Source organism: Acipenser ruthenus, chromosome 24 (genome assembly GCF_902713425.1).
Source record: "Acipenser ruthenus chromosome 24, fAciRut3.2 maternal haplotype, whole genome shotgun sequence".
Classification (NCBI taxonomy): domain Eukaryota; kingdom Metazoa; phylum Chordata; class Actinopteri; order Acipenseriformes; family Acipenseridae; genus Acipenser; species Acipenser ruthenus.
The window spans coordinates 5313618-5338743 of record NC_081212.1 but is presented as its reverse complement, the minus strand read 5'-3'; the positions used below and the strand labels follow the sequence as shown (position 1 = coordinate 5338743).

Below are 25126 nucleotides of genomic sequence, written 5' to 3'. Positions count from 1 at the left end.
ATTAGTGCTGCCGTTTGAAAGAGATCTATTTCCAGGTCTATATTCACCCGGTATTTGGTTTTCAAATTAGCTGTTCAGTGGGAGACTATGTGACCGGAAAGCAGATCGCATAATCCAGCATTTATATTCTCAGAGGATCACACTCCAGCCTCCTGCCATTGTATGGTTCCAGCTCAGGTGAACCTAATGATCTGTCACCTGTTTTAAAGAATGAATGTGGAATACAGTACATTATATATAAAATAAAAACCGACTGAAAAACCGTAGGGACTACTCCTGTAAAAGCCTAAAGTCACTAATAAAAGTATAAATGTGTTGCTTTTCTTTTACATATAGTCATACTAGAGGAAACTTGAATTCTGTGACAAACGTTTTGACTAGAACTCTTTCTGAAATGTAATGTCTTTAATGATGGTATTGCTGCACAGTATGTGCTACTATGAAGTGTTTCTATAGTTTATTGAGTGTTTTATAGATTCACTTCTTGTACATAACCTTAAGCAATAGAGAGAATGCAGTTCTAAGCAGCCATTTCTATACATGGCTCCAGAGGAAAGTACATTTCATTGCAGCCAGAGCTGTTGACACACTTGTTCTTCAGCCATGGTCTGGCAGGGAGTCCCATTTCTAGGACAGCCTGATCCACCCGGGAATACACCAAGCAATGCGAAACTGAAATGATATAAAGAATCTTTTCCAAATATATGGGAAAACGAGGAGAGACTTACCTAGGAACAGCAAACCACCAGCGCTTGGCACTGAAGCCATTTTAACCCAAATCCTCAGAATGAATTAGAATGGTCTCCTAGTCCTGTTTCTTAAATTCCCAGTCTATGATTAATGAAACATAAAGCGGTCTGTTCAATTGATCTAAATGAAAACCACTGTCCTTTAAATCACTAAATGGCACCCACCCCATCATCTTTATACAGACACGGACAGTTCAACGCACAGTATTTAAATCAACTATAACTCTTATGCCTCCAATGTTGACCTCCTTATTATCAAAACATTCTCTAAGTCTGAAAATAATCTAAGAAAGAAGCCTTAACAATACAAGGTATTCTAATGAAGTGGCACCACCTTCTATATATTTGTGATTTGCCAAATGTATTTCTGAAATCCATTCTCTCTTTATTTGGGAACATATTCTGCTACCACGGCTCCAGCATTCTGGGTCATGTGAAGATCTGTACCCTTCTCTATGATTTTCCTTTTTTTTACCTCACTTTTTGTAAACTAATGAACGTGAATCACTACAATCAGAAACTCCCAGCAGTATTTAATTGGCAACATTCACAGTTTCAGCTGCATGCACTGCAATTATGGAACAGAGTTGCCAATTCACCTTAAAAACGGGCTAAATATATCTTTTTGTTTTTGTGTGTGAAGTTCTTCAGTACAGCCTAACTTTGCAGCTGTATGCTTGTGCGAGTTGTTAAAGCACACAGTGTAATCCTGCCTTAATGAAGTACTTATGCAACCGCTAAAGAGATGTCACAGACATTTTAATTGAAGGTTATAACTGACCAAAAAGCAGCACAATATCAACAACAGCATCCAAAATAGAATGAATCCAGAGGTAAGTTACTTCTAGAAATGGATACTTAACTTGCTTACCTGCTCTGTCTTAAGAAGCAAAAAGGGGTTCCTTGACAAATGCCTTTCACAAATCATCTTTTAAACTGGAACTGTATTACAGAGCACAGAACAGCTTGCAGGGAACAGGCTGTCTGTTTCACTTCAGTGGGTAGAAGTAATGGAGACTTGACTTTGGTACAGTAGGATTTTTATCCAACCTGTTTCAAGGACGTGGGAAAGGTTTGCATGAAGGGATGTTCAGAGTACCTGTGCTAAATGTCTGGTGTCTCTTTTTCAGCTTGTCTGTATACCGTCTATTCAATTCAGATTTTCTATGTGTTTCTTACTCATTCTAAAAAAAAAACAAAAAAACTGGTCTCGCACCAAGGTCACAAAGCAATGTGTTCTGGTGAACTTTGTATAGCGGATCACACAAGTGCCACTATTAAATAAACACAATTAAGAAATCAAATTTAATATACTGTTTGGCCCAGTCATATATAGAGAGGTAGGATTTATTTGGATTTTTAATTAAATTGGATAAAACAGATCTGCTTACCTACTTTCGTAGTCTTTTGTCATCTCATTGTTGATCCTTCACTTCTGGTTTTGAATTCTAAAAAGTACCCTGTGAAATACCAGGATATTGCCAGAAAGGAGTACATTCTTGTAAAATGTACAGTACACGGGAAAAAAATGATTCATTAACAAAAACACATATTTCCCATATATTGGGAAAAAAGTTGGTACATGTTTTCAAAGCATTGACTCCAATCTATTTAACCAAATGCATTTTGTAACATTAAAAGGTACAATACTTGACACAAGTTTGCATATTGGGAGGGAAGGTAGTAAGTAATGCCGAACCTAAAGGCGAACAGTATTTTGTCTGATTGTGGTTTGGCTACTAACAGATGAAGTTTTCAATCTCACTCTTAACGCTGTCTCGCATATACAATACTCTTTGCAAAAACCAATACCCCGTCTAGTCTGCGGACATTGAAGGTTACATGACCATATTGCAAAGAAGAGCAGAGACGTTTTAAACAGGTAGCTTACGCTGACTATTGGTCAAAACAAATCTGACACTGCCGAATATAAGTCAACAAGTGTTTTTGCCCTAATACATCTAAATAGGGCAAACCAGAAAATGAGGTTTTGTATCTCGTTAGATATAGCATGTTTAAATATTTTAACAACTGTACATTAATGACATTATTTGATTTTTGTCGTCGTCCCCTTGTACAAGTAATTGATGATTATGATTCCAATGTCCCCGTCTCCTGTACTGGTGCCCCGCAGATGCGCATATGAACGACTACTGAATATTATTGTACAGTACAACCGCAATCTATTGTGTATATATTTAACTCGATACATTATGATTTTTGGCAGCACTGTGGAATTGTATATTAACTGAAAATCAAACTAGCATCACAAATGTGGAACCGCGCTGTTTATGTGTGTTTATACTTCAAATCCAAACATTCTGCAAAACATTCCGAGAACGATAAAACAACACAAATTTACACCATACGGTACCAAACTTAATTTGTATTATGACATAAAGGAAACGCACACCTTACATGAATTCCGTTTGGGTTTTTTTAAAGGCGTAAATATATAGAATACCTTCCTATGTTTCAAAATGATATACAGAGATATATATTTAATAAACAGAAGGCACTGAAAACGAAACACCTGACAACTCACCTGTATCTCCAGCTGCTATCTTATTACAGCGATGCTCTCTGATAATCATCGACAGTTTTCAAAACGGCCACCAGGGGGAGGTTGCGCAGCGACTGCAGCTGGTGCAAAGGCTTCTGGGACATGGCGTTCTTTTAAACTTCGGTTTCTTTTTTCATTGACGATGCGACAGGTACTTCTGGACTACTATTCCCGTAATCCAGCGCGAACGAGGCAGGGGCGCACAATTTCGCATTGCGATTAGTGGTATAATTATCCAACATAATAACAAAATTAAAATGAGAAATTCACCCAAACCGTAATCGAGAAAATGTATGATTTGCATAGCTTGCTGCAGAGTAAGGCGGAGCTGTGAAAATGCAACTGAAAGTAAACCATACGTTTAACTTATGCAATACACACTGTAGTTTAGTAATCTGTCATGACATCCCATTTTATTTATGATTTGATGGATGGGTTTAACATATTTAGACGAAACAAAGTCTGATCTCGTTTAAAAGAGCTCTTTTTTGTTTTCTAATAACAGTTTGCTGATACACATTGCAACGGTCTCAGTACCCGCAGTGTATTGTGTATGAACTGAGAATTCTGCGCTAGTAAGTCACTAACAGCAGCATGTTCATTCTTGGTAATATATTCTTGGTGTCTATTCTTTGTTTTTTATACAATGAAAGATGAGTTTAAACTGTTATAATGTCTAAATTAAAAAAAAAAACAATTATTGTAAAGGTTATGTTCATATGGTCTTGTATCTTACCGGACACACGACTTCTAATACATCTAAATGCATTTTCCAGTCTATTTCAGTGGAATAATAATAATAATAATAATAATAATAATAATAATAATAATAATAATAATAATAATAACAGCTCAGAGCTAGAGCATGCTTCTTCAGAGTATTTTTGCTCCCTGTTTCTTAATTATGCGCTATTCGTTAAGACCATACGTGAATGGAAAATGCAAACGTAGTAAAAAGCACTGTTTTTAATGAACTAACACACTGAGCGGACGTGGTTGGTACCCAGCTTTCCATACTGCAGGTTGACCGCAGCATAAGGATACATACGCCCATGCATGCAGCATCGCTGTGCCGAATCTGCAGTTCCCAATGTGTACAATATCTTTTGGTATTTATTATTATGAATATTCCTTCCAAGTAATCCAGCGATTCGTACTCTCAGCCGTTTTTAAATCGACTCTTTAAACCTCATGAATAAAACCCAGTGATTGTAGTTACATAAATGCCGCCTACTGATAAAAGCGAATTCACAGTTCTTAAACTACATTTACTCGAATGCTTACTGTCTGCATAACCATCATGGCGGCGCACAGAGGCAGCAGCTCCGTTTCGACCTCTCCGGAGTCTCCTCCAGTTATGGGGTCGAGTTCCGAGGACGCCCCGCTGCAGTACAGCCTCATCCTGAATCACCTGATCGGGGATAAGCGGCAGGCACGGGAGCTGAACCCCGCGGTGATGGGGGGTTTACCAAATCCGCACAAAAGTGAGGAGCAAAAGATGATCGAGAGGGGCATGGAGAGCTGCGCCTTCAAAGCGGCACTAGCATGCGTCGGAGGTAAATACATATTCTACACGACGCGTCATGTCTGGTATGTTACAGAACACAGATCTTTCAGTATATGACGAGGTACGGATTCGTTAAGCGCACACCTGTGTCTGCTAGGATATGCCTACGCACTGGTACCTGAGTGACTTATTTATGAATCTCAGTAAAGCTGTTAACCTGTGCTTAACTTAAGTGGTATACCTCACAGTGGCATGTGATAAACAGCCCGTCTATTTGTTATGTTTGTAAATAAATGTCTGTGTAAAGTGGCGTTTGGGTTTGGAATTTGTGATTATTAGGAAGTGGATGTCAAGTTAGTTAAGTTTTGGTGAGCGAGCCCTGATTTTGGTTAGCACCATACATGCACGAGACCCCTGGTTTGCTGAAGCTTGCTGTGTTACCCCACAACATTTTGATGAAAGCCCTGCTGGCATGCTACTTGCTCGATTCCTGCGCCTACCCCTAGACCAGAGGTGGACAATTAAACCTGCACCCAGACCCTGAAGTAGTTCATAGTCTCATTTCACCTGATACACCTGGAACGGAATGGCCCTCCAAGACTGAGATTGGACACCCCTGCCCTAGACGCAATCTGGATGCAGTAGACATCCGTAGTCCAAAGAATGCTTGACATTGCATAGAAGTATAGGCTTGTACATGAATTGCAATGTACAGAGCAAACTCACGCTTGACTGCATGTTATTCTTTCTGTCTTTCCAGGTTTTGTTTTGGGCGGAGCGTTTGGTGTGTTTACAGCTGGTATTGATACCAATGTCGGCTTTGACCCCAAGGACCCGTTAAGAACACCAACAGCGAAGGAAGTTCTCAAGGACATGGGGCAAAGAGGGATGTCTTATGCCAAAAACTTTGCCATTGTGGGGGCCATGTTTTCCTGCTCAGAATGCTTGATAGAGTCAGTAAGTACTGTGCCTGGTTCTGTTAGGGTGATCAACATGGATAAAACACCAAGGAGGGGCACTATTTTAAATTTAAATGCCTACATTTTTTTAATTTTTTCAATCATATTTATTTGATGTGACTTTAACTATATGAATAATTGTAAATGATTATTGCATAGCATTGGGAGTGTTGTGAAAGACAGTATATTGGTTTGGTGTTTTGAATATTGAACAGTAGACTTGGCTGACCAATTCATGTGGACACAGCACCCCCCTCTGGACGTTTTATGTATTGCAAAAATGTTTTAATGGGGACAGTGTCTATTTGGAATAATGGAATAGGCTGCAACTCTACAGCTGCTGGACAATTGGAGCTTACAGAAACAAAAACAAATAAAAACATTACTCTGTTTGCAGACAGAAACAATGTTGCAAGCTTTCTGCAGATTCAAATTACAGTGGCCCTGCTTGCAAAACGTGTTTTCCCAGGTTGTGCAGATGTGACGGCTTATTGAAATAAATTGTGTGTCACTCTTGAATTGAACTATATATAATCTTGAGAAACACGGTTCCAATTGTGATGAGATTATTCTTGAGGGTGTCAGAATCAAGGCCATTGTGACCTACTTGAGTTCAGGGCTCATTGCTTGGGCTGATGAAGGGTGTCACAACTGCTTGACCAAATGTCCTGAATTCTATTCTGCTCTAAGTAGGTCATGTAGAAGATTGCTCATCCTATGAAAATATCTGCATATGAGCTTATAGTATTGCACATTGTACAGCCTTGAGTCCTGGCAATAAGTCTGTTTTTCTGTCCAGTACCGAGGGAAGTCAGACTGGAAGAACGCTGTTCTCAGTGGATGTGTCACAGGGGGTGCCATTGGATTCAGAGGTGAGTGAGCACACTTTTAAAATAAAGCACGTTTCTACTTGTCTCTGAACCAGATAGGCGTGCAAAAAGCTAGTCCTGTCACTTTAAGGACATGTTAATATACAAGACAAAAATATGAAACTTTTTAAAACAATCAGTTATTGTAAGTTCCTTTTTGATGTCCTTAACCAGAGAGTTGGCTTTTATAATAATACATCTCTGCTTATTGCAATGACTCAAAGCCTCCTCTACATAGCCAGCCATTTTTTATTAAACATGATCGACAAAAGCCTCCTATCAAACTTCACTGCAGACTATGGTGGAGAGGGGCTATTGGAAACGAACACACTCAAGTATAATTTTAGTTTGACCAGATTAGTTCAGTGTGGAGTCAGTGCAATACAGCACATTCCTCTATTGATACTTGAGAAGGGAGGAAATAAGACAAAGAAACATGTAAACTAAAACTAGAGATTTTTGGCAGTGCCTGCAGGCACATGAGAGTCTGAAAAATGATCAAAAGGTATTAGACATGAGAGGGGAGGGGGAGGGGAGGGGAGGGGAGGGGGGGAGGGGGAGGGGAGGGGGGGAGGGGGAGGGGGAGGGGGAGGGGAGGGGAGGGGGGGAGGGGGAGGGGGAGGGGGAGGGGAGGGGAGGGGGGGAGGGGAGGGGGGGAGGGGGAGGGGGAGGGGGAGGGGAGGGGAGGGGGGGAGGGGAGGGGGGGAGGGGGAGGGGGAGGGGGAGGGGAGGGGAGGGGGGGAGGGGGAGGGGGAGGGGGAGGGGAGGGGAGGGGGGGAGGGGGAGGGGGAGGGGGAGGGGGGGGGGGGGAGGGGGGGGGGGGGGGGGGGGGGTTCTTGAGATGAATATTTCAGGGCAGAAAATAACAGATTGCTTTTCAAAGGAAAACTGGGACCAAGGCAAAAATGTAGATGAAGGGGGAGAAAGATAAAAGTATTTACAGAAATGAATATTGTGTATGAAAAGTTACAAAGGGTTGGCAAAGTCTTTAAGAATGCAGTTTGTCAGTAGACTTGACTGTTTTTCTGGCTCTTCTCACTGTTGCCTTGACAGTGCAAGAACTGTAAAGTCTCTTGACTACATTGAAGAATCCAAACGATTTTAAAGCTTTCTTTTTTTTACTCTAAGCTCTTTTGCAGAACACATGTTCAGTTCTACTCTCCCACATGACAGGGGAGAGCAGAACAGGCTAGTTATTCATTCATTCATTGAGTCACAAACCTTTGGTGGAATCCCAGGTGTAGTTTTTAACGTTTTTCCTTCAGAATATACAATTGTATAAACAAATGAATTGTACATTAGAGTCCCAAAGTTATAGAGAAGGTTCTTAATTGTGAAACGTGTTTTATGTCTAATGATTGAACATGTGTGTACTCTATTAATAAAAGGTCTACTTCTTTAACATGTGGAAGAATAATAAACAGCACACGAAAGGTTACCCAAGGGAGCTGTGTTTAACTGTTAAAACCCCCAGAGTCTGATGTTCGGCTTTTACAGGAGTCCTGTCTCTAGTTTCAAGTGACTCATAATTTTGAGGTTCAGCTGTGTATTTTATTTTTTTGCAAAATCCCCCAGGATCTTATTTTTTAAATGTGAACTTGGACTGCAAATAATTATAGCACCGAAAAAGTGTCAAACTTCAGACAAACCGAATTAAGAATAATTAAAAACCATATATATTTTTTGCAGCTGGGTTGAAAGCTGGAGTCCTTGGATGTGGAGGCTTTGCTGCTTTTTCTGCAGCAATCGAGTATTATCTGCATTAATGCACATCCAGAATAGACTTCTCTCTGCTGCGATGCTCAAAAGAAGTGACCAGCGCATGGCAGGAGTGTGTCGGAGACATCCTGGAGCCGGAACACCTGAAATCTCCTTGCATATCACTGCTGAGGTCCCTTCAGTTCAGCCTCCAGTGACACAGATTCCCACTGCTACATGGATGGACTGCAGTATGTTCAATACAGGCACTGTTCCCACAGTATAAAAGTATGCAACTGGCTTGAGTTTTCCGTACTCATGGATTTGATTTAGCCACAGAAAATACTGGACTTTAACTAAAGCAGAAAGGTAACTTTTTGTATTTTTATTTTATTTACTGTGACTAGTCAGTGAATATAAAGGCATATGAAAAATTTGGAAAGCTCTAAATGTAAAAGAAAAAACCCTAAACAAAAATAAGTGTTCAATGTCGAAGTTACAATTAAATTAAATCTTTGAGTTATTGTGAATGTCTTATTGTCCAAAACGTAAGAAGTTGATGTCTGACACTTTGTAACCTTATCAATGGTAGTTCTGAAATGCACTGTGGTAAGTCGAAACCTTTTATCAATTAAACTTGTCAGGTGCAGGCACCAAATTATGTCTGAAAAAAGATACTGGGACACCACAAGTCAGACAGTACAGTACAAGGCCCTGTAGCTGATACCTGAAAGGGTTATTGCATCCTTTGCCTAATACAGGCAGCTATTCCATATTTGCTTTTGTCAGTTTAATGCTGAATTTTCACAGGGCCACACAACACCCCTCAAATTGGTTCGCATTTGCTTTCTGCTGCACCAGTGGTCAACTGACCTGGACCCTGCATAACAAACCTTGTGAAAGACAAATAAGCGTCTGTGACGTTTTGTACGACATCTATAGGCCTGTGGATATTGCACAAGGCACGTAGATACCACTGTAAAAATAAACTCTGCTCAATGTATTCCAAAGCAGTTTGTGTCCATGGATGTTTTCTTAACCCAGTAAATATCCCTTATAAATGTGATTGCTTGTCATCCTATTTCTGGTCCAATGTGGCGGCATATTTAACAGGTTTAAAACTTTGGAATATGGAGGATTAAAAAGACATTTTGTACAAATGTTGAGAGGCTACCCTTTATTGACTCGATTACTCACAATGTTTCGTCCACAAAGCCTTACAGTAATCTACAGAACTGGAAGTATCACACAAAAAATATATCTCAACATCTTATTCAAGTTGTTACCAAATGAATCTATTCTGGAGGTACACGAGATAATCACAAATGAATGAAATGCACCCTTGTCTCAACATCTTTCAGTGTGGTGCATCGCTGCAATTAAAGAACTGAAGCCTCAGTAACAGAAGAGAAGGATATACTTTTAATTGCAAGCAGAAGAAAATTCTCAAGATCCAAAAATATCATATCGGACTTGTGTTCAGTACATTTTTATTTATTTTCCAAAAAAAAAAAAAAAAAAAAAAGTTCACATCAACATTTATCCTTCTTGTTTCCCATGGAAGTAAAATGCACAGTCTTGGTTTTCTTTAATCTTATATTAAAAAATATTAAATAGTATTACTATCTAACTGCTTATTTTATGATATGTCAGACGCTGGATATCAGAAAGTCTTTTGTAGGGTTCTACAGTGAAAGAGCATTGATGAGGATACACCAAGACAATTGTAGGATTTCTGTTACCCAGCCTCCTCCCTTACTAATGAAGCAGTACATGCAATGAGGAAAGCTACACCCATCGTTCCCCATAGCTACTTTAGAATGCTGTGAAGTATTAAGAGCTGTATTACAATGAAGTGACTGGGAGTATATTTCTATGACAACTCCCATTAATCACGTTTTTTTGTAAAAACTTAAAAATAAGGGAGTAGATTTGAATTAAATTGGGATTTCCTTTTGTTTGTTTATGGATATGTTACAGTATGTTTCAGCCAATATTGAACTTACAACATCACCAACCTTCAGAATAGCTTCTAACACTCAATACCAAAAATAAAAAAAATGAAATGTTTCTGTAAAGGATTTCAAATGAAGTTCTGGATTGTACAGGCACACGTTAAAACCTTTAATCCAAATATTTTATTAATAAATAGGGCAAATTTTGCTTTTACAAACACAACAGAGAGCCATGCTGTTCTTGTACATTTTCAGTTAAAATACTCCTCAGTTAAAATCCACTCAATTTGAATTATTTTACAACTCAGGTTTGGCTACCAGTTCACACAACCCCACATGCATGAAGCAAAATAAACCATTTAACAAAAAATATTTATAAAATATGAAATGTAATTTCTGGAATGCATCAGAAGTAAACCAAGTAACAGAACATTCTGGAATGACTAACTGGTTTTATACCACCATGCTACTAACATTTACTAGACATCATATTCTCTCCCGTCCATCTTGGGAGAATGACTGTACCTACTTAAAACATCATTCTCGGTTATCAACGCTGTCATTGCCACAAAGGAAAAAGGTCCTTATTTTAATGCGACCCCCCGCTGTCCTCAAGATCCAGGTTAGATGAAAAAAGCTACAGGTGCTGTAGCTGTGAGTAGGAAACTTCCGGCTTCAAAGTTGACCACAGAAAATCTTTACAGAGTTAAACACATCGGATGGAAAAACTCAAAATGCCAAAAACAGGAACCAAAACATATGTCTTCAGCTACTCTGGATTCCCGAACGATGGAAACCAATGCAAGTGCCAATAATGTCCGCAGGAAACTGAAAAGTCTGCTGCTTTTTGTCAGTCTTCGGCATTTACGAAACAGACATGAAACAGTGCTTTCAACACAAAATACACTAGACGTGACTAATGCAAAGGGAGCACAGTGTCGGTTTCTTTTTCTTCTATTAAACCTCTACAAGAAAGTATGTGTCAAAACGGGCGGGGAGCCCGTGCGAGCGGAGAGGGCTGTCCCTTCTCAGCCTGCCCTGGGTCTACACATCAGTGGAGTAGTAGAGTGTATTACGTTTCAGCTCTGCGATGGAAATCGGGGCGTGCTGAAGATAATACAGCAACACTTGGACCTGGATCACAAGCAAGAAGAGAAAAAAAACACACAGGTTAACTGCTGCTAGGCCTAGTCGTTACAATAATGTGACCTTGCTACACTCCAATAACGTTTACCATTCCCCTGCTGTGAATCTCCTGTTAAGTTGTAAGTGTTTTTACTGTCTGGAGTTATGTAATGTGTATTAAAATCACACAGGATGTACCATACAGTTCCTTTTCGGGGAGTCCTTAATTGTTCAAAAGGCTCAGACTATGGGGTTTATTCAACTGATCTAAAAAGGTGGCAGATCTAAATACTGCAAACATTTAAATCATTGAAAGGAACATCGAGAAAACCAAGAACAGTGTGTGTGCGTGTGAGTCTCTTAAGTGCAGTTTTGGTACTACTTTAATACTGAAATGGTGGAGGCTGCATATAGACCCTCCACTCTAGATCAACAGTAACAGTTTCTCTTGACCACACACTGTACTGACAGATGTATACAATATACTTGGATATTGTGTATAGATCTGAGGAGGACACATAGCCCTACTTCTTTGAATAGACAGCAGGAGGTCTCTACAGCAAGAACGATCAAAGTCAAAGCTGAGGAATGTTGGCGAGAACTCATCTTTGTGTTTCCTGTTTAGATTTCAGACCAGAGAAATGTAAAGTGTGGCCACTTAAGGCGCAGCTGTTATTACATACTTCCCAATAAACAGTGTCCCAAACATTAAAAAGCTATACGAGATAATCCTACACCTGTAAGGCTACCAGTGTGTGTTTAAATAAAATTTAAACAAGACACACTGAGGTCCACAGCTTTGAACACCAGTGCATCTTAATACTTTTAACTCTATAGCTGTCCTGCTGATGTTTTCCTCCAGGTGATTTTCAACCCACTCTCTACATACATTAGGTTTATACATTTTAAATCACATTATTATATCACAAAAGGGTCAAGAATGCTTAAGTATATGTTTATGACTGCGTTGTCACTGACATTTACATTTTTTCAAAAATGAATCTTGAAACGCACACAAATTTTTTACATGGAACAATGCGTACCTGTGCCATGACATCATGTGACCAAATATCTGAGGCCAGGTTGATGTGTGCTTTCTGTTCCACTTCTGAGGGCCTGAGCAGTGTTGGGCCGAACACTGTGCCCAGATTGTGCAGGGACATCTTATTGATGGGCTCCTTTTCTGCAACTCTGCAGAGATAATGAACAAACAGCGTTATTCATTTCAATATCTTTTTCAAAAAAAAAAAAAATCTAAACGATCAACAGGCCCACTTTGCATGGTGACCACCAACCAACACTGCTCCCGATAGCATCTGATGTCCACCCAAGTGCTGATCAGGTACAGTACTGGGTTCAGGCAATATTTCAGTCAAAACAAATGCTAAACTTTGCATTGAGCCAAAGACTTGTGCGTGACATTCTACGGCACACCCAACACGTTTCCCTCCCTGCTGTATTTAATGACGAACAGTCGTTTCCTGTAATATCAGAGACGCCTCTGTAGTGTTATGATGCTTTGAGCCCCTTAGTGTCCTGAATCCACAGAAGCCTCGCTCCCTGAACATAGTATTTCCTTGCAGACTCATTAGGCTGGGCTAGGCAGGCGGGTTCAGCTGTTTGAGGGCAATGTGTTAGTGTATGTTGGGGAGGGAGGGGGTGTTAGATACACTAAGCCTTTGTTCCTCTGCCTTTTCCACCTTCAAAAGCACAGCTGGCAGCAGATGTTAGGCTACAGAGAAGAAAGTGGCGTCCAGCCTTCCTGACAACTGTTATGGAGGAATTTTAATGGCAGCTCCACCCGTTGTGTCTTACTGATGTTCCTCGTTGCGGCTTTCTAAAATAAGTGAGCACAAGTGTTCTGTATGCTGCCACGCCTCGGTTTGATCCCTGCTTTTCCAGACATTACTTCATGCCATTTGAATGCTGCACAGGCTTAGCGCGATTAATACACTTTTTTTCCAGCAGCAGTTGGCCACCTTTTGTCCAAGCACGTACTGCCCTTGGAACAAAATTGTTACTGGGGCAGTGACCCATTAGGGCGAGCAATCTCAACTGCAAAGCAATGGCCTTAGACACAGTTGCAGCGCTGGCTTGCATTAGGACAGCTATTCAAAAGTAACATTATTATTAAAGCACTCTCCGAATGTCATTGAACATCCTCCTGAATCACACACAGTGGTCTCAAACGTGGTATTACTAGATATTAATGCACTAGTGGCGTTCCAGTCATTGTCAGCAGGTGTCCACACTAGGTAGTGTTTGTCTGATGGGAAGTTGATTCATGCCGCTGCCTGGTATTATTAGGTCCAATGGTTATCTCCAACAGGAACTCCATCTAGTGAATGACAGCTTGTCAATTCAAAGGCGTGTATCTTCACTAGTCATCCCAATGGCTAATCAACACTTACGTGACAATCACATATTTGGGTATACTGTCTGCATAGGGTTAATTCTCATATGCACTGTTCAGCTCAATGTGTGCAGGACATCTGTCATCATGTTGTTTCAGTTAGTTGATGTGGTGTTGTGGTAAAAAGGTGGCCATGTTTACACTACACAGCAGGGGCTGTTGAATCCGGGCCAGCCCTTTGAAGACCAGCTTTCTTACAAGGGCTTATAATGACAGCCAACCATATGCTTATTACAGACAATAAACTTTTGCTTTCAAGGCATGCTTTACTTTTCCAACATACTGCAATTCATTTACATTTTTAATTGCCACAAAAGCTGAATTATTAAAGGGTACATAAGGACCTTTTTATTTTTATTGTGTTACATCTTCCCGTCCGATAAACCTGATTTTACACAATATTGTATTTTCATGTGTGACTGTGCTCTTCTTCTCACATATCTAAGATATACAGACTGATTTAGTCCCAGATTATGAGTACCCTCTGTATGTGTGTACACTGGATTAGGTTTCATCCACCTCATCAGATTTCCACTGTATCGTTTATCGTATATCCAAGACTTTATCTGAACAGATTGCCATGAAAATGTTTCTTACCGATACAATGTATTGACTATGGCAACGTATCTTGTATATCATAATCTTCTGGTATCGTTCCAATGGAGCAATGTGGGAACATGCTATATCCAATTCCCAGACAGGAAAAGTTAATGGCTTTTCCCTCTGCACTCAGTTTTTCCAGTAAATACACTCCAGCCAAAACAGAAGGAACTGCTCTCAAAATCTGAAAGGCTATGAAAAATCCTACAGCTTCCGGCTATTTATTAAATTGTACTTAAATGTATATATAAAAATGCAGGAATCTTTATAAAAGATAAAGGAATACTGCAGCACTCAAATACTTTCAAGTATACTGCATCAAAGGTGGAAAGAATACACAGGGAATTTACATCTCAAGCAAATTAAACAGGATGACATCTGGGACTGAATCTAGATAATTCAGTGCGTGTGCTGCCAAAGCGAGCACGGATATAAATAATTCAGGATATGCAAATGTTTCAAATGCAACGCTACAGATAAACTGCTGCATCCTGGCACCTTTGCTACAGATCTGCACGGTCTGACTACAGCTAGACCATTAGAGAGAGCTTCAGCTGAACAGATGAAGTGATCAGGTACCAGGAAGCAGCTGTCTTTCTAATGCCTCCTACCTCCTCTGGCTACTGGACTGTTCAGAGAGTTGCACCCTTGATGCCAGGCCAGCTGGACTCTTCCTGTTAACTGCCGTTTGTTCTCTTACCTCTTCAGGTGCTCCAGCAAGGACAGGAACGTGATGAGGTTGGGTTCGGGCAGGGAGCGGAGAAGGTGCATCATACAGTTCTCCTTGGCAGCAGGGTCCGAGAGAGCTGTGTGGATATAAGCAGCAGATCGTCAGCAAAGCATATTTCACAAACACAGCACTGGGAGCCGCGTTCTAGCTTGATAACTGCAGCTTAATCCTTGACATTAGGATCACATGTGCTACTCTTTAAGTTTAGTCTATGCTTATAATGTCAAACGTTTGTACTTTATACAACACTGTACGATATATTTAGTGTCTGACTGTTTAACCATTACCAGTGGAAGCAAAGTGTCTAGCAGTTATAATGTGCAATCTGGTACATTGCTGTACACTATAATGTCAATATTTTTTGTGCTTATTTAAACACGACATCCGGTGTCTGAAAGAGGTTCTTTTTTTGGAAAGCTAATTTACCCAGGACCTTTGTGACCGCAAAAAAACAAACTGGGGAAGAGTCATTTGACCCCTGCTCATTTTGTCCTATTTAGACCCAGCAATGGCATTTCAATGGCAATTGGCAATTATTTTGCAAAACAATTAAAACATGATTTAAGGAAGAAAATACTCCTCTGTCGCGTGTCAATAGCAGGTCCTAAATAAAGGCTGAGGTAGAGAAGACTGTACTAAAACATTGGGACTAGAAATGCAGTTCCATACCTATTCCCTCCATGAATGCCAGATACAGCCTGTCTGTGAGCAGAGGCTCCGGCAGCTCTCTGAAGTACAGCTTCAGAGTCCCGGCTATGGCGTTGATATCCATCTCACTCAGCATCACCAAGATATCTTTGGTATCTAGTGGGAGAACACAGGAACATTAGCACAGAACAGAGCAACTGGAACAGCACAGCACTGCTGTACACGTGGCACACCTCACAACATTACCACATTCAGAGGGGCCCATCACCCACATTACTCAAACTGCCAGAGCCCAGCAACTGAATGACTGAATAACTTACTAGTATATGAGAAAATGCTACCTTGAGTGCCATTTATCCATTAATTTGAGATCATTTATTCTCAAACTTAAACGGCTGCTGAGGAGGAATGTAACATACACTACGTAATATAAGTTTAGTTATGTGTCTTTCGCCACTAAAATATCTGTAGTATAGCTGTAGATATTATAAGTACCTGGTACTGTACATTATAGCGGGAATTCTGATGATATCAATGGAAAGTTTCAATGAACCCTGCTGTTGCACAAGTGGACTTATATGAGCAAAATATGAGGACATCAGCACAGCCCCTGCATTGCAGCAGCATGATTCAGAGCAAGTCTCTTGAGCATTACACATCTAATTCATTCCAATAGCTATTATCCGTTCAGGTGAAGAGGATGAAGAAAAGAGATCTGTTGCATAAATCATTACCTCATCAATGTTTAATTAGTACACTGGAGTAATGCATGCTTATATATATAATACGCAAGATCAATTCTAACTGTGTCTTCTGAAACTTCTGTTTAGTTTGCAGTTCACTTATTAACATATTGGAGTGTTGATTAATCTTCAGAGCAGGATATTGAATTATTGGGCCTGGTTGTATAAGCTTCGTACATAAAGGACCTTATTTTATTGATCTAAGCCACAACAATGTCTGGCTTATTAATGAAATGATTTTATTAACAAGCTACACATTGATCAGTGATGGATCTAAATGTGTAAGAAAAATAAGCACTGTGAAATCTTTTTTCTATTAAGATTGTATTTGCAAAAGCTATTGCCGTAGAGCAAACATATTTGCTTTGAAGTGAATTATAGTAATATCACATCAATCTGTGCTTTGAGCAGTTGCTCTCTCTTTTTAACTCTCCCCAGGTACACAATCTTGCCTTGAGTAAGTGCTGTTTACAAAGCACAGTGGGTCTTTGCATTTAATAAAGCCTTTTACTGTGAAACCTGAGCGGTGTTTTGAAGGCACATTTTCAAAAAGTTTACAGCTACCTGGATAATAGTAAATTGTATATTGGCTTTGACAAAACGTGCTGTTGCCAAAATGAGTTCCCTGTTGTCAAGCTTTTCCTACAGCAGGATCCATCTGCCGTCGAGAGCTTTAAACACTGGATTGTAATACGAAACGAAACTGGTAAGACAAACGTTTCACCAAATATAGGTTCATTCTTCTTCAGTGTTTAAGCACCATATAAAACTGCCGTGCAGTTGAAATCCCTTTGCAGCACACATTCACTGAAACAGAACTCACTCGTGTCGAACACAGCTTTCAGAGTCTGAATGTCTGTAGCTACGCCAGAAATCCTGTAGATCCCGACCTCCTCAATTCCACGCTTCTCCACCTCCTCAATGCACTGCCGGACTATGTAAGGCACCTTGGAGCGTTCCCGTCTGAGGACGGGGGAAAAAATGGGAAAGATCAACTTCCAAGACCATGTGTTTTTATTATGAATATGAATTCTAGGAAAGAAGATACTAATTCTAAAGGATGGAAAGACACAAGATTGAGTTAAAGGAAATTGAATACTTTACAGTATTTTAATGCACCAGTGTCAGGGGTGTTGTTTTTTTATTATTTATTTTGCAGTTAGGACAGGACACCAGTGCTAACTTGGACTTGACCCTGTTTAATGTCTTATCCGACAAGCCTGCGGAGGTATGACTCCAGTTGTATAGCAGTTTAAGCAATTCCACATTTTACTATAAGCTTAGTTTGGTCTTTTTGCTATATGGTTTGCCTTATACAGTGGGCATAAATATGCTACCAGCAAAATGCAGAATGGCTTAAACCTTACGCAGTGGGAGTCTGATTACCTTCAGGTTCTGGGTCTTTATCCAGCAGTCTCATCCCTGAAAAGCTGCATTAACTGGGAATGAAGCAAGTTGACAAGGGACTCCATGCTTCAGCAGAACAGGAAAGGGCAGGCTATGTACGTTTCACTGCTCGTCTCTATTGAGCTATGAAAAGAGCACTCAGTATACTGCTCCCATAATGGATGCTCAATAAACCCCACCAAAGAAATTATTGATTGCCCAACACTGAGCTGTTAGACTTACAACAGCACGGATATCATTTATTTTTAATGAAGCGGGAATTCCTTAAAAGCTTAAAACTCAAGAACCCATTTCTAAAAATATACGTTACAGACTGGAACTATAAAAGAAAATGAAAGAAAAGGCACAAGCTTACTTTGTAACCACGCTAATCTTGACTCCAAAGACTCCGCTCTGTTTTTTCGACGGAGTTCTCTTTAAACTCAAGTCCCGACTTGTAAACTTCATTGAAAACTCCACCTTAATCTAAAGAAAAGAAAAAAACAAACGAAAATGGTTACTTCCACGAAATCGACAACATAGGCAAAAATACTATCAGGTGGTAAATGGAACATTTCAAACAGCTCTCAGGCCTCTGGTTAGGCTCATCGCTGACTTCTATGAGCATATTGTGAAAGCAATCAAACTCATATATTCATTAGTAATCTAGAGTCTTCTTTTCATTCTTTGCAGATAAATAACCTGGACCGATCTGCTGAGATCTCGTTTTCAAGGATGTCCGGTCCCTGTTTACAGAGTTTGGGACACTGAAGCCTTGTTTTGGAGAGTTAGCCTGGCAGGAATTTGATCAAACTGATTCAAAATGTATTTACTTTTTTTTTTTTTTATTTAACACCACTAATAAAGTCAATAGGGTCTTGAATGTCCACTGAGTAGACAGAAGATTAGACCCTCCTGCAGAAACTGCAGTACAGTATTGTGGCTCAATGGGAAGAGTGCCCCCTACTGAGCAATCAACACCAATGCAGCACCCTTGCTAAACTTCTGAGCTCTGCTTGGTTAGCTGCAGACTGGTAATGGCAAACTAACACCCACTGTATACATTAAGTGAGTTCCTACAGTACATAAAAAATGAAACCAATTCCACACATATTCCTAATGAAGCCGAACCCCATCATTCATTTCTCATGTTCAGCCACTTTAAAACGCGTCTTACCTGAAAGAAACTGACAGTGAATGAAAGTTCTCCTTACCCCGTTCATCTCTATTACGTCCATGTGCCAGTTCTTGGACTGCACCGTCTGTGGGTCCAGCTATGAGAGAGGGAAAGGAACAAATCAGTCCTGGTCCTAGTCCTATTAAGACAAGTCTTCAATAGACATGGCTAGCAACTTTCTCATGTGTATACACTACTGATAATCCGACAACCCTTCCTGTCCTAACCGAATGAAACCCACACTGCAGTTCTGCACATTTTTACTTGATTTGCTATTTCTGGGCTACAGGTTTACTCGGCTTACGGTATTCATACTTTTGCACGGTTAACAATGTGTGCATGTTATAATCTGAAAATGACACTACCTCTATATGATAATCCTAGTCCAAAATATTTTGAAAAGACCATGTGTTTCTATGCAAGCACCTTTCCAAATGTATCGTGGCCAAATATCTTTGGAAACTTTCATTATCACAGCGTTTTAGGTCGAGCCAAGAAGCGAGAACATTAAGAATTTCCACCCAGCGCTTCAGTGAATCTGGGTTATTTTTGCAACACAGCTTAAGGGAACCAATTTTCCGTCGGGGGAATGTTTCCCAGATAAGCCTGGCTATATATAACCCTTGGGAACCTAGTTTTTCCTGATTGGATTTCCAGGGCACTAAAAGCAGATAAAAGTAAAAAGCACACCGTTCAAATCTCTCCCCCTAAGTGGGTTGTATTCTTTATTTTGACAAGCCGAAATACATTTTCATCAAGTTTGAAAATGTAACTTCGTGACTGTCAAACATTACTGGAGAAAGACAGCAAGAATGCACATAATATATGCCTCAAAAAGTAGCAACCTCAGTGAATTTCTGTTGCAAAGTCTGAAGTCCACCACGGTGCTTTAGCAAATTGATACCAAATTAAATGCTCCAGGTCATGCCCCTTGTGCTCCCCCTCCCTGTCCACTCCTCTCTCCACTGCCCTGCCACAGAGGTGAGAGACCAGGGGAACACAGAGGGACCCTGGGGAGCCATTAAGCACCAACACTAGCCAAAGGCAGAGACCAAAACCATTTGGAATTCATCATCATTGCCGTCATAAAGCTTGTAAAGAGAAGCTGCTTTATTAAATCTGTTTAACCCTTCCCAGAGCCCCGGGCTGATTCAATCAGCAGACTCACACACAAGAGAGAGAGAGAGAGAGATGTGAAAATTGTTTTATAATTGCACCAGATGGTTTATGGTTAGTAATTTATTACAAATACATTTTGAAATATTCTATTCGGCACTAAGTATGGAAAGTAATGGAAAATAAATAATAAATAGGCAAAGATTTTTATCCATGGTATATTGGTTTAGGGTACTGGCCTGCTATTTTGAATGGAGTTATCTTTCCTAGACCTCTGCAGTGTAGAAAGAGTTAAGGTGCTCCTAGATATGGAAGGATTTAAAAGCGGGACTCCAGATGGCAACCGATAGCAGCCTCACCCTCTCCTATAGAACTGGCTGTGTTATTTACATCAAGCAGGTCTTCAGAGTCGAAATCCATTTGAGGTGTTGTTATTGTTCCATGCCAGGAAACTATTAAACTTGCAACTATACAGTATTTCAAATGAGTTCCTCGGACACGGTTTCTATTAATCCCTATTTGCACTGCAGGAGGTAGACGTAAGCAGTCCCATACACGAAACAGAACACAGTTTCTACTCCTGTACTGTTGTGAACAGTTCTGGAAAGATGCCAGGAGCCTTTTATATTGGGCCTGCTAGACCTTTTATGCAGACTTCTTATTATTTTCCTTTTGTCATTTCTTCCAACTGCATTTAATCTTCCCGTTGAAACTATAAAATCGAGTACAACAGGGTCATTAAAAACTGAACCGCATTCTGACATGCACTTAGTACTTCAAATCATTCCCTTTAATTTGATTTTTTGAGATTGTCTTGGAAAGGAAGTCTTCTACCCCCCTGTAAAATAATTGTAAAAGATTCGACCACAAAAGCCTTTTGAGTAGCCTAATTCCAAACTATATTACCTTGAAAAACTAATCATCAGGCTGGCAAGAGAAGCAACACACACAAAATGCCAACAGAAAGCCTTTGAAGATGAAGTAGAAAAGACGATTTTAAGAAGATGCCTTTAATTTATTTTTAAGACCAGGGACGATCAGTTAAATAGGACTAGAATAATGAGGGTACTTGTTATCTTTCGTGATACAACAGAAGACCCATATGAAGAGACAGATAAAGTATGCGCACTCAGTTACTAGACACAGTAAGTCAATTAAAACTTAAAGGAATTTATACTTGGAATACATATCACTTTGTCGAGGGATTTAAGACATTCTAAGAATGCGGACATGAAACACTTCTGTTTGCTTAAAAAAGAATGCACTTCCAATGAAGACAAACAGGCACTTTAGCAGATATAAAACAGAAATTTTAACATACAACACCAAACAACAACTTTTTGTATTATTACGGATGATCTAAGTGTTTGTTACAGGTTAAGGGTAAGCAGCTTCAAATGACTTTACATTGCCCTTACTATTACGTGCTGTTTGCACTCATGCAGGGTTCTGTGCTCCTAAATCGAGTTGGTTTCACTGTCAATATAGATGTGAAGTAGATGGGCTTGGAAGAGTATTTGAATGGAATGAGGAATGAGGTCCCTGCCTTTAGGATTCTCTGGACAAGCTCAAAGCCAAGGGTAAGGAAGATTTTAGAAAAAATAAAATGAAAGAAACAACACCCAGAACCACTTGCAGTAACTTCAAAACATCGTAAAATGTTTTACATTTAATTCTGGGCCTCCAAGGAGGGGAAACCACAAAAACTAAGGCAAGGAAACCACAAAAACTAAGTTCACTTGAGGCCAGAGCTGGATTCAGACTTCCAGAGGTGAAAGTCATGCAAGGTTAGTGAACCAGCCTGCTGTGCAGCCTAGCCAATCGCTTATAATTTACAACACCCTAAAAATTCACGAGAGAGTCTCAGCTGGTTTTATTGCACAGCGCTGAACCTTCCCAGTGAATACTTTGTTTGTTTCTTTCAAATGGAACAAGAACATCTTGAAAAAGTACAGACAGTAACCACTGAGTCGGTCGCTGGTAGCTTTTCAATGCTGAAGCATGACTCAGTACAGTGGGAACAATTCCAACATTTTATATTAAAACAAACAAAAAGAAATTGTGCATGTGGAATGCATTTTCCATTACGGATTTCTCTGATAAAATAAAATGGTTAAAAAAAAAAAAAGACTAGGAAAGATTAGGAATTAATCAAACCCTGATACAGCCCAATATACATTTCAGATTTAAATCAGCCCAATATACAGTTCAGAAAGTTGACACATTTGTAACAGGAACGTCTGTGGCACTTTGAGCTGACATATGAGTGGAATATTAGTTCTTTTTTTAGGCCAAGTCTGGCAGAGACATCCGATTCTAGCTTACATTTCTTACAGCTTTTAAACAAAAGAAAATATTTTTTTCACTTCTGGTTAGAAAGATATTTGTTGTAAATATTATTTACTATCACAGCCCAAAAGTGCTGCTCAATACAGCGATGCAAATGTGGCAGTCTGGCTCTAGCTTTAACATACACAGAAGCCTTGGATTTGGTAACACTTTGAAAACCTAGAGAACTACAGAAACTGAAGGTATACACTTGTACCATGAAACAGTAAGCTAGGTTGGCTGTATAACATTTTTCTACATTTTCTGCAGTAATTTATATATGATGACAGTCTCTTGCATATTAAAATAAAAAAAAACTCTCTTCATCGCTCGCTGCAATAATGAAAGAATGTAATTACTGCATTCAGCATCGTCTGTCTTTGATCTGTCACCGCTCCACAATCCCTCAATCACTCTCTCATATTTAACGTTCACCTCCAGCACTCTTTCCTGAGTCAAGGCATTACTGACCAAATGATGACCCCTCCCTTCCTGCCTTGATTTGCTTTATATTTAACCTAATTTGGGTGCCTACAGCCATGTCAGTGTTTTAACATTATGTCAATTGCATTAGACAGCTTTAAAACAATATTTGACAGCAGATGGATCTCATGTGAAAGCAGCGGTATGGTCTTTCTTTTTCTGGAAATGCAAACCTCCAGCAACTGCAAGAATCCCTTTGATTAAGAATATTTGATCTGGTCACAACAATTACTGAACCATTAACTCAATTAGCTCTCCGGAGTTTCCTGAAGATGTCCTTAAAAGAACAGCACTTTTCTGGTCATTCATAAACCATTCTTTTTGCAGTCTTTGTGATTTCTGTATTGATTTGTGGATTGTATTGCTCATTACATACTCATTATTAAGAAAAAATATGTTTTAAATCAAAGTGGTTCTTTTTGCATTCTTTTTCAGTATGTACAAACGATGATGAATTACGTTTGTATTATTAATGTGTTCTTTTGCAGCTGTAAAATAACTCCATACACAACAATGATTCACTAAAAATTAATTCTTGCCAATTTGTCATACTGCCATATTTCACATCCCTGGTACAGTATTTTGCATATTAAAATGATCCTCTTGGCAACCATTTGGAATCCAATTTGAATACAAATTGAATCCTAAAATGAAAGTAATCCGGAATTAATGCTTTTTAAATCTAAGAAAAATACGGCTAAATTGGACCCCAAGTTCAAAAGCAAGAATTTTCAGTTGACTTATCAAATACTTCCAGAAAATTCACATTTTACCACAGACTCTTGAGACTTGTTATTCTACAAGAAAAGATCACTCACAAACCCAACATCTAACATAAATAAACTGGGAGTGCAGATAAGTCTTTCTCCACCACAGCAATGCTGTCTGAACTTGCTACTGTAGGTACCAATCCCCGTTGCACCTTTCTTTACACTGAATTAACCCCAATGGCAGCTTTCGACATCTTACTGCAAGTGGAGTCTTTTATCAAGCAATTATTCTGAAATTCAAAGCACCAAGACTCCATCTAATTATTTAGTGTAAATCATAATATTAGGCATACCAGGGACAATGACATTGTGTTAACCTCCTAAGGGAATGCATTATTTTGCATAACAATCTGTAATCATTTAAATGTGACATTTAGCAGAATGAATGGTAGGAGGGGGTGATGGCTTGAAGGCTACACTTATGCAATAATGGTGTCTGACGAAAGTAAATGTAACGTATGAAACTTGATCTCGCCAACAAGCAAAACCACAATGCGTTCCTGGCTTTTCCATGCTGATGTAATTAAGTGAATCTGAAACTTTTGAGCCAAAAAGCCCATAATTATGGGTAAGGGCTTAAAAAAAAAATCAGTTTTTCATTCAAAACACATGAGCTGAACAGATTTGCTTTTATATCACCAGTCCTGCTCCTATTAACTTGCTTATCCAAATTAGGAAAAGTATATTACCTATAAACCAATATGTTGGTGTCAGTTTTGGCCGCATTGACGAACATTAAAAGGTAATAAAACCTTAAGCTTCTTTAAAAATGTTATAACAGTTAATGCAAATGTGTCAGCTACCACATCCTGTTGCTCTATGGGGATGTGCTGTTGTGTTTTTTCTACAACAACAGCATTGTGAACTGGCCAAGTGACTTTACAGTATACTCACCCTATATCTGTGCACACACACACATTCTTTATTGCAAAATTCAGTTACAAACTACTTAGCAAGTTCACAGACATACATACAGGTATCAAATTCTCAAAAACAAAAAATCCCTTTGAGTATCAAGCATCATTATTGTCACGACAAGTGCTTTCATTCACAAAAGAAAAATGTAAAAGCTTGCATAACAGTGTCACATTCAAAATGCATGAATGAAAGTTAAGACTGAGGGGCGAAACATTTTTGGTTTTACTAATACAACTTTACAGGATAGGTCGATAGCGCTGATATTTTCAACATGGGTTGATAATGCAAAAAAAAAAAAAAAGATTGTAATATGTTAATAAAAAAAAATAAAATGTATGAACCTGGAAGCTAATGAAGCCATGGAAAGATAGTAAGAGCTATGGGCTGAA

At 39.4% G+C, this 25126-nt stretch overlaps 3 protein-coding genes across 12 annotated transcripts in view; 1 reads left to right on the top strand and 2 right to left on the bottom strand.

The window, feature by feature from the left end:
• Positions 1 to 4657, bottom strand: part of LOC117429266 (cytospin-B-like) — an 80495-nt gene extending 75838 nt beyond the window's left edge. Inside the window, exons 1-2 of one of the 6 annotated variants that reach the window (XM_058998147.1) lie at positions 3295 to 3355; positions 2141 to 2209 (exon numbers count right to left, since the gene is read on the bottom strand). The gene's annotated coding sequence lies outside the window, so the exon portion shown is untranslated. Of the gene's footprint in view, positions 1 to 2140; positions 2210 to 3294; positions 3417 to 4596 lie in introns of those variants that run through there. The other 5 variants (XM_058998148.1, XM_058998144.1, XM_058998138.1 and 2 more) reach the window with 5 other exon arrangements.
• Positions 4401 to 9505, top strand: LOC117963353 (mitochondrial import inner membrane translocase subunit Tim22-like). The gene is made up of 4 exons (XM_034903211.2): positions 4401 to 4868; positions 5580 to 5776; positions 6578 to 6650; positions 8337 to 9505. Exons 1-4 carry the CDS (start codon positions 4589 to 4591, stop codon positions 8411 to 8413), a joined length of 627 nt encoding a protein of 208 aa, XP_034759102.2. The 5' UTR covers positions 4401 to 4588; the 3' UTR covers positions 8414 to 9505.
• Positions 9506 to 9744: 239 nt separating this feature from the next.
• LOC117429265 (active breakpoint cluster region-related protein) overlaps positions 9745 to 25126 on the bottom strand; it is a 128472-nt gene continuing 113090 nt past the window's right edge. For all 5 annotated transcript variants that reach the window (XM_058998134.1, XM_058998135.1, XM_058998136.1 and 2 more), the window contains 7 exons: positions 19160 to 19219; positions 18322 to 18431; positions 17383 to 17522; positions 15838 to 15972; positions 15139 to 15244; positions 12469 to 12616; positions 9745 to 11434 (listed from right to left, as the gene is read on the bottom strand). In XM_058998134.1, coding sequence (XP_058854117.1) covers positions 11345 to 11434; positions 12469 to 12616; positions 15139 to 15244; positions 15838 to 15972; positions 17383 to 17522; positions 18322 to 18431; positions 19160 to 19219 — 789 coding nt within the window. In that variant the 3' untranslated portion in view covers positions 9745 to 11344. The remainder of the gene's footprint in view (positions 11435 to 12468; positions 12617 to 15138; positions 15245 to 15837; positions 15973 to 17382; positions 17523 to 18321; positions 18432 to 19159; positions 19220 to 25126) is intronic.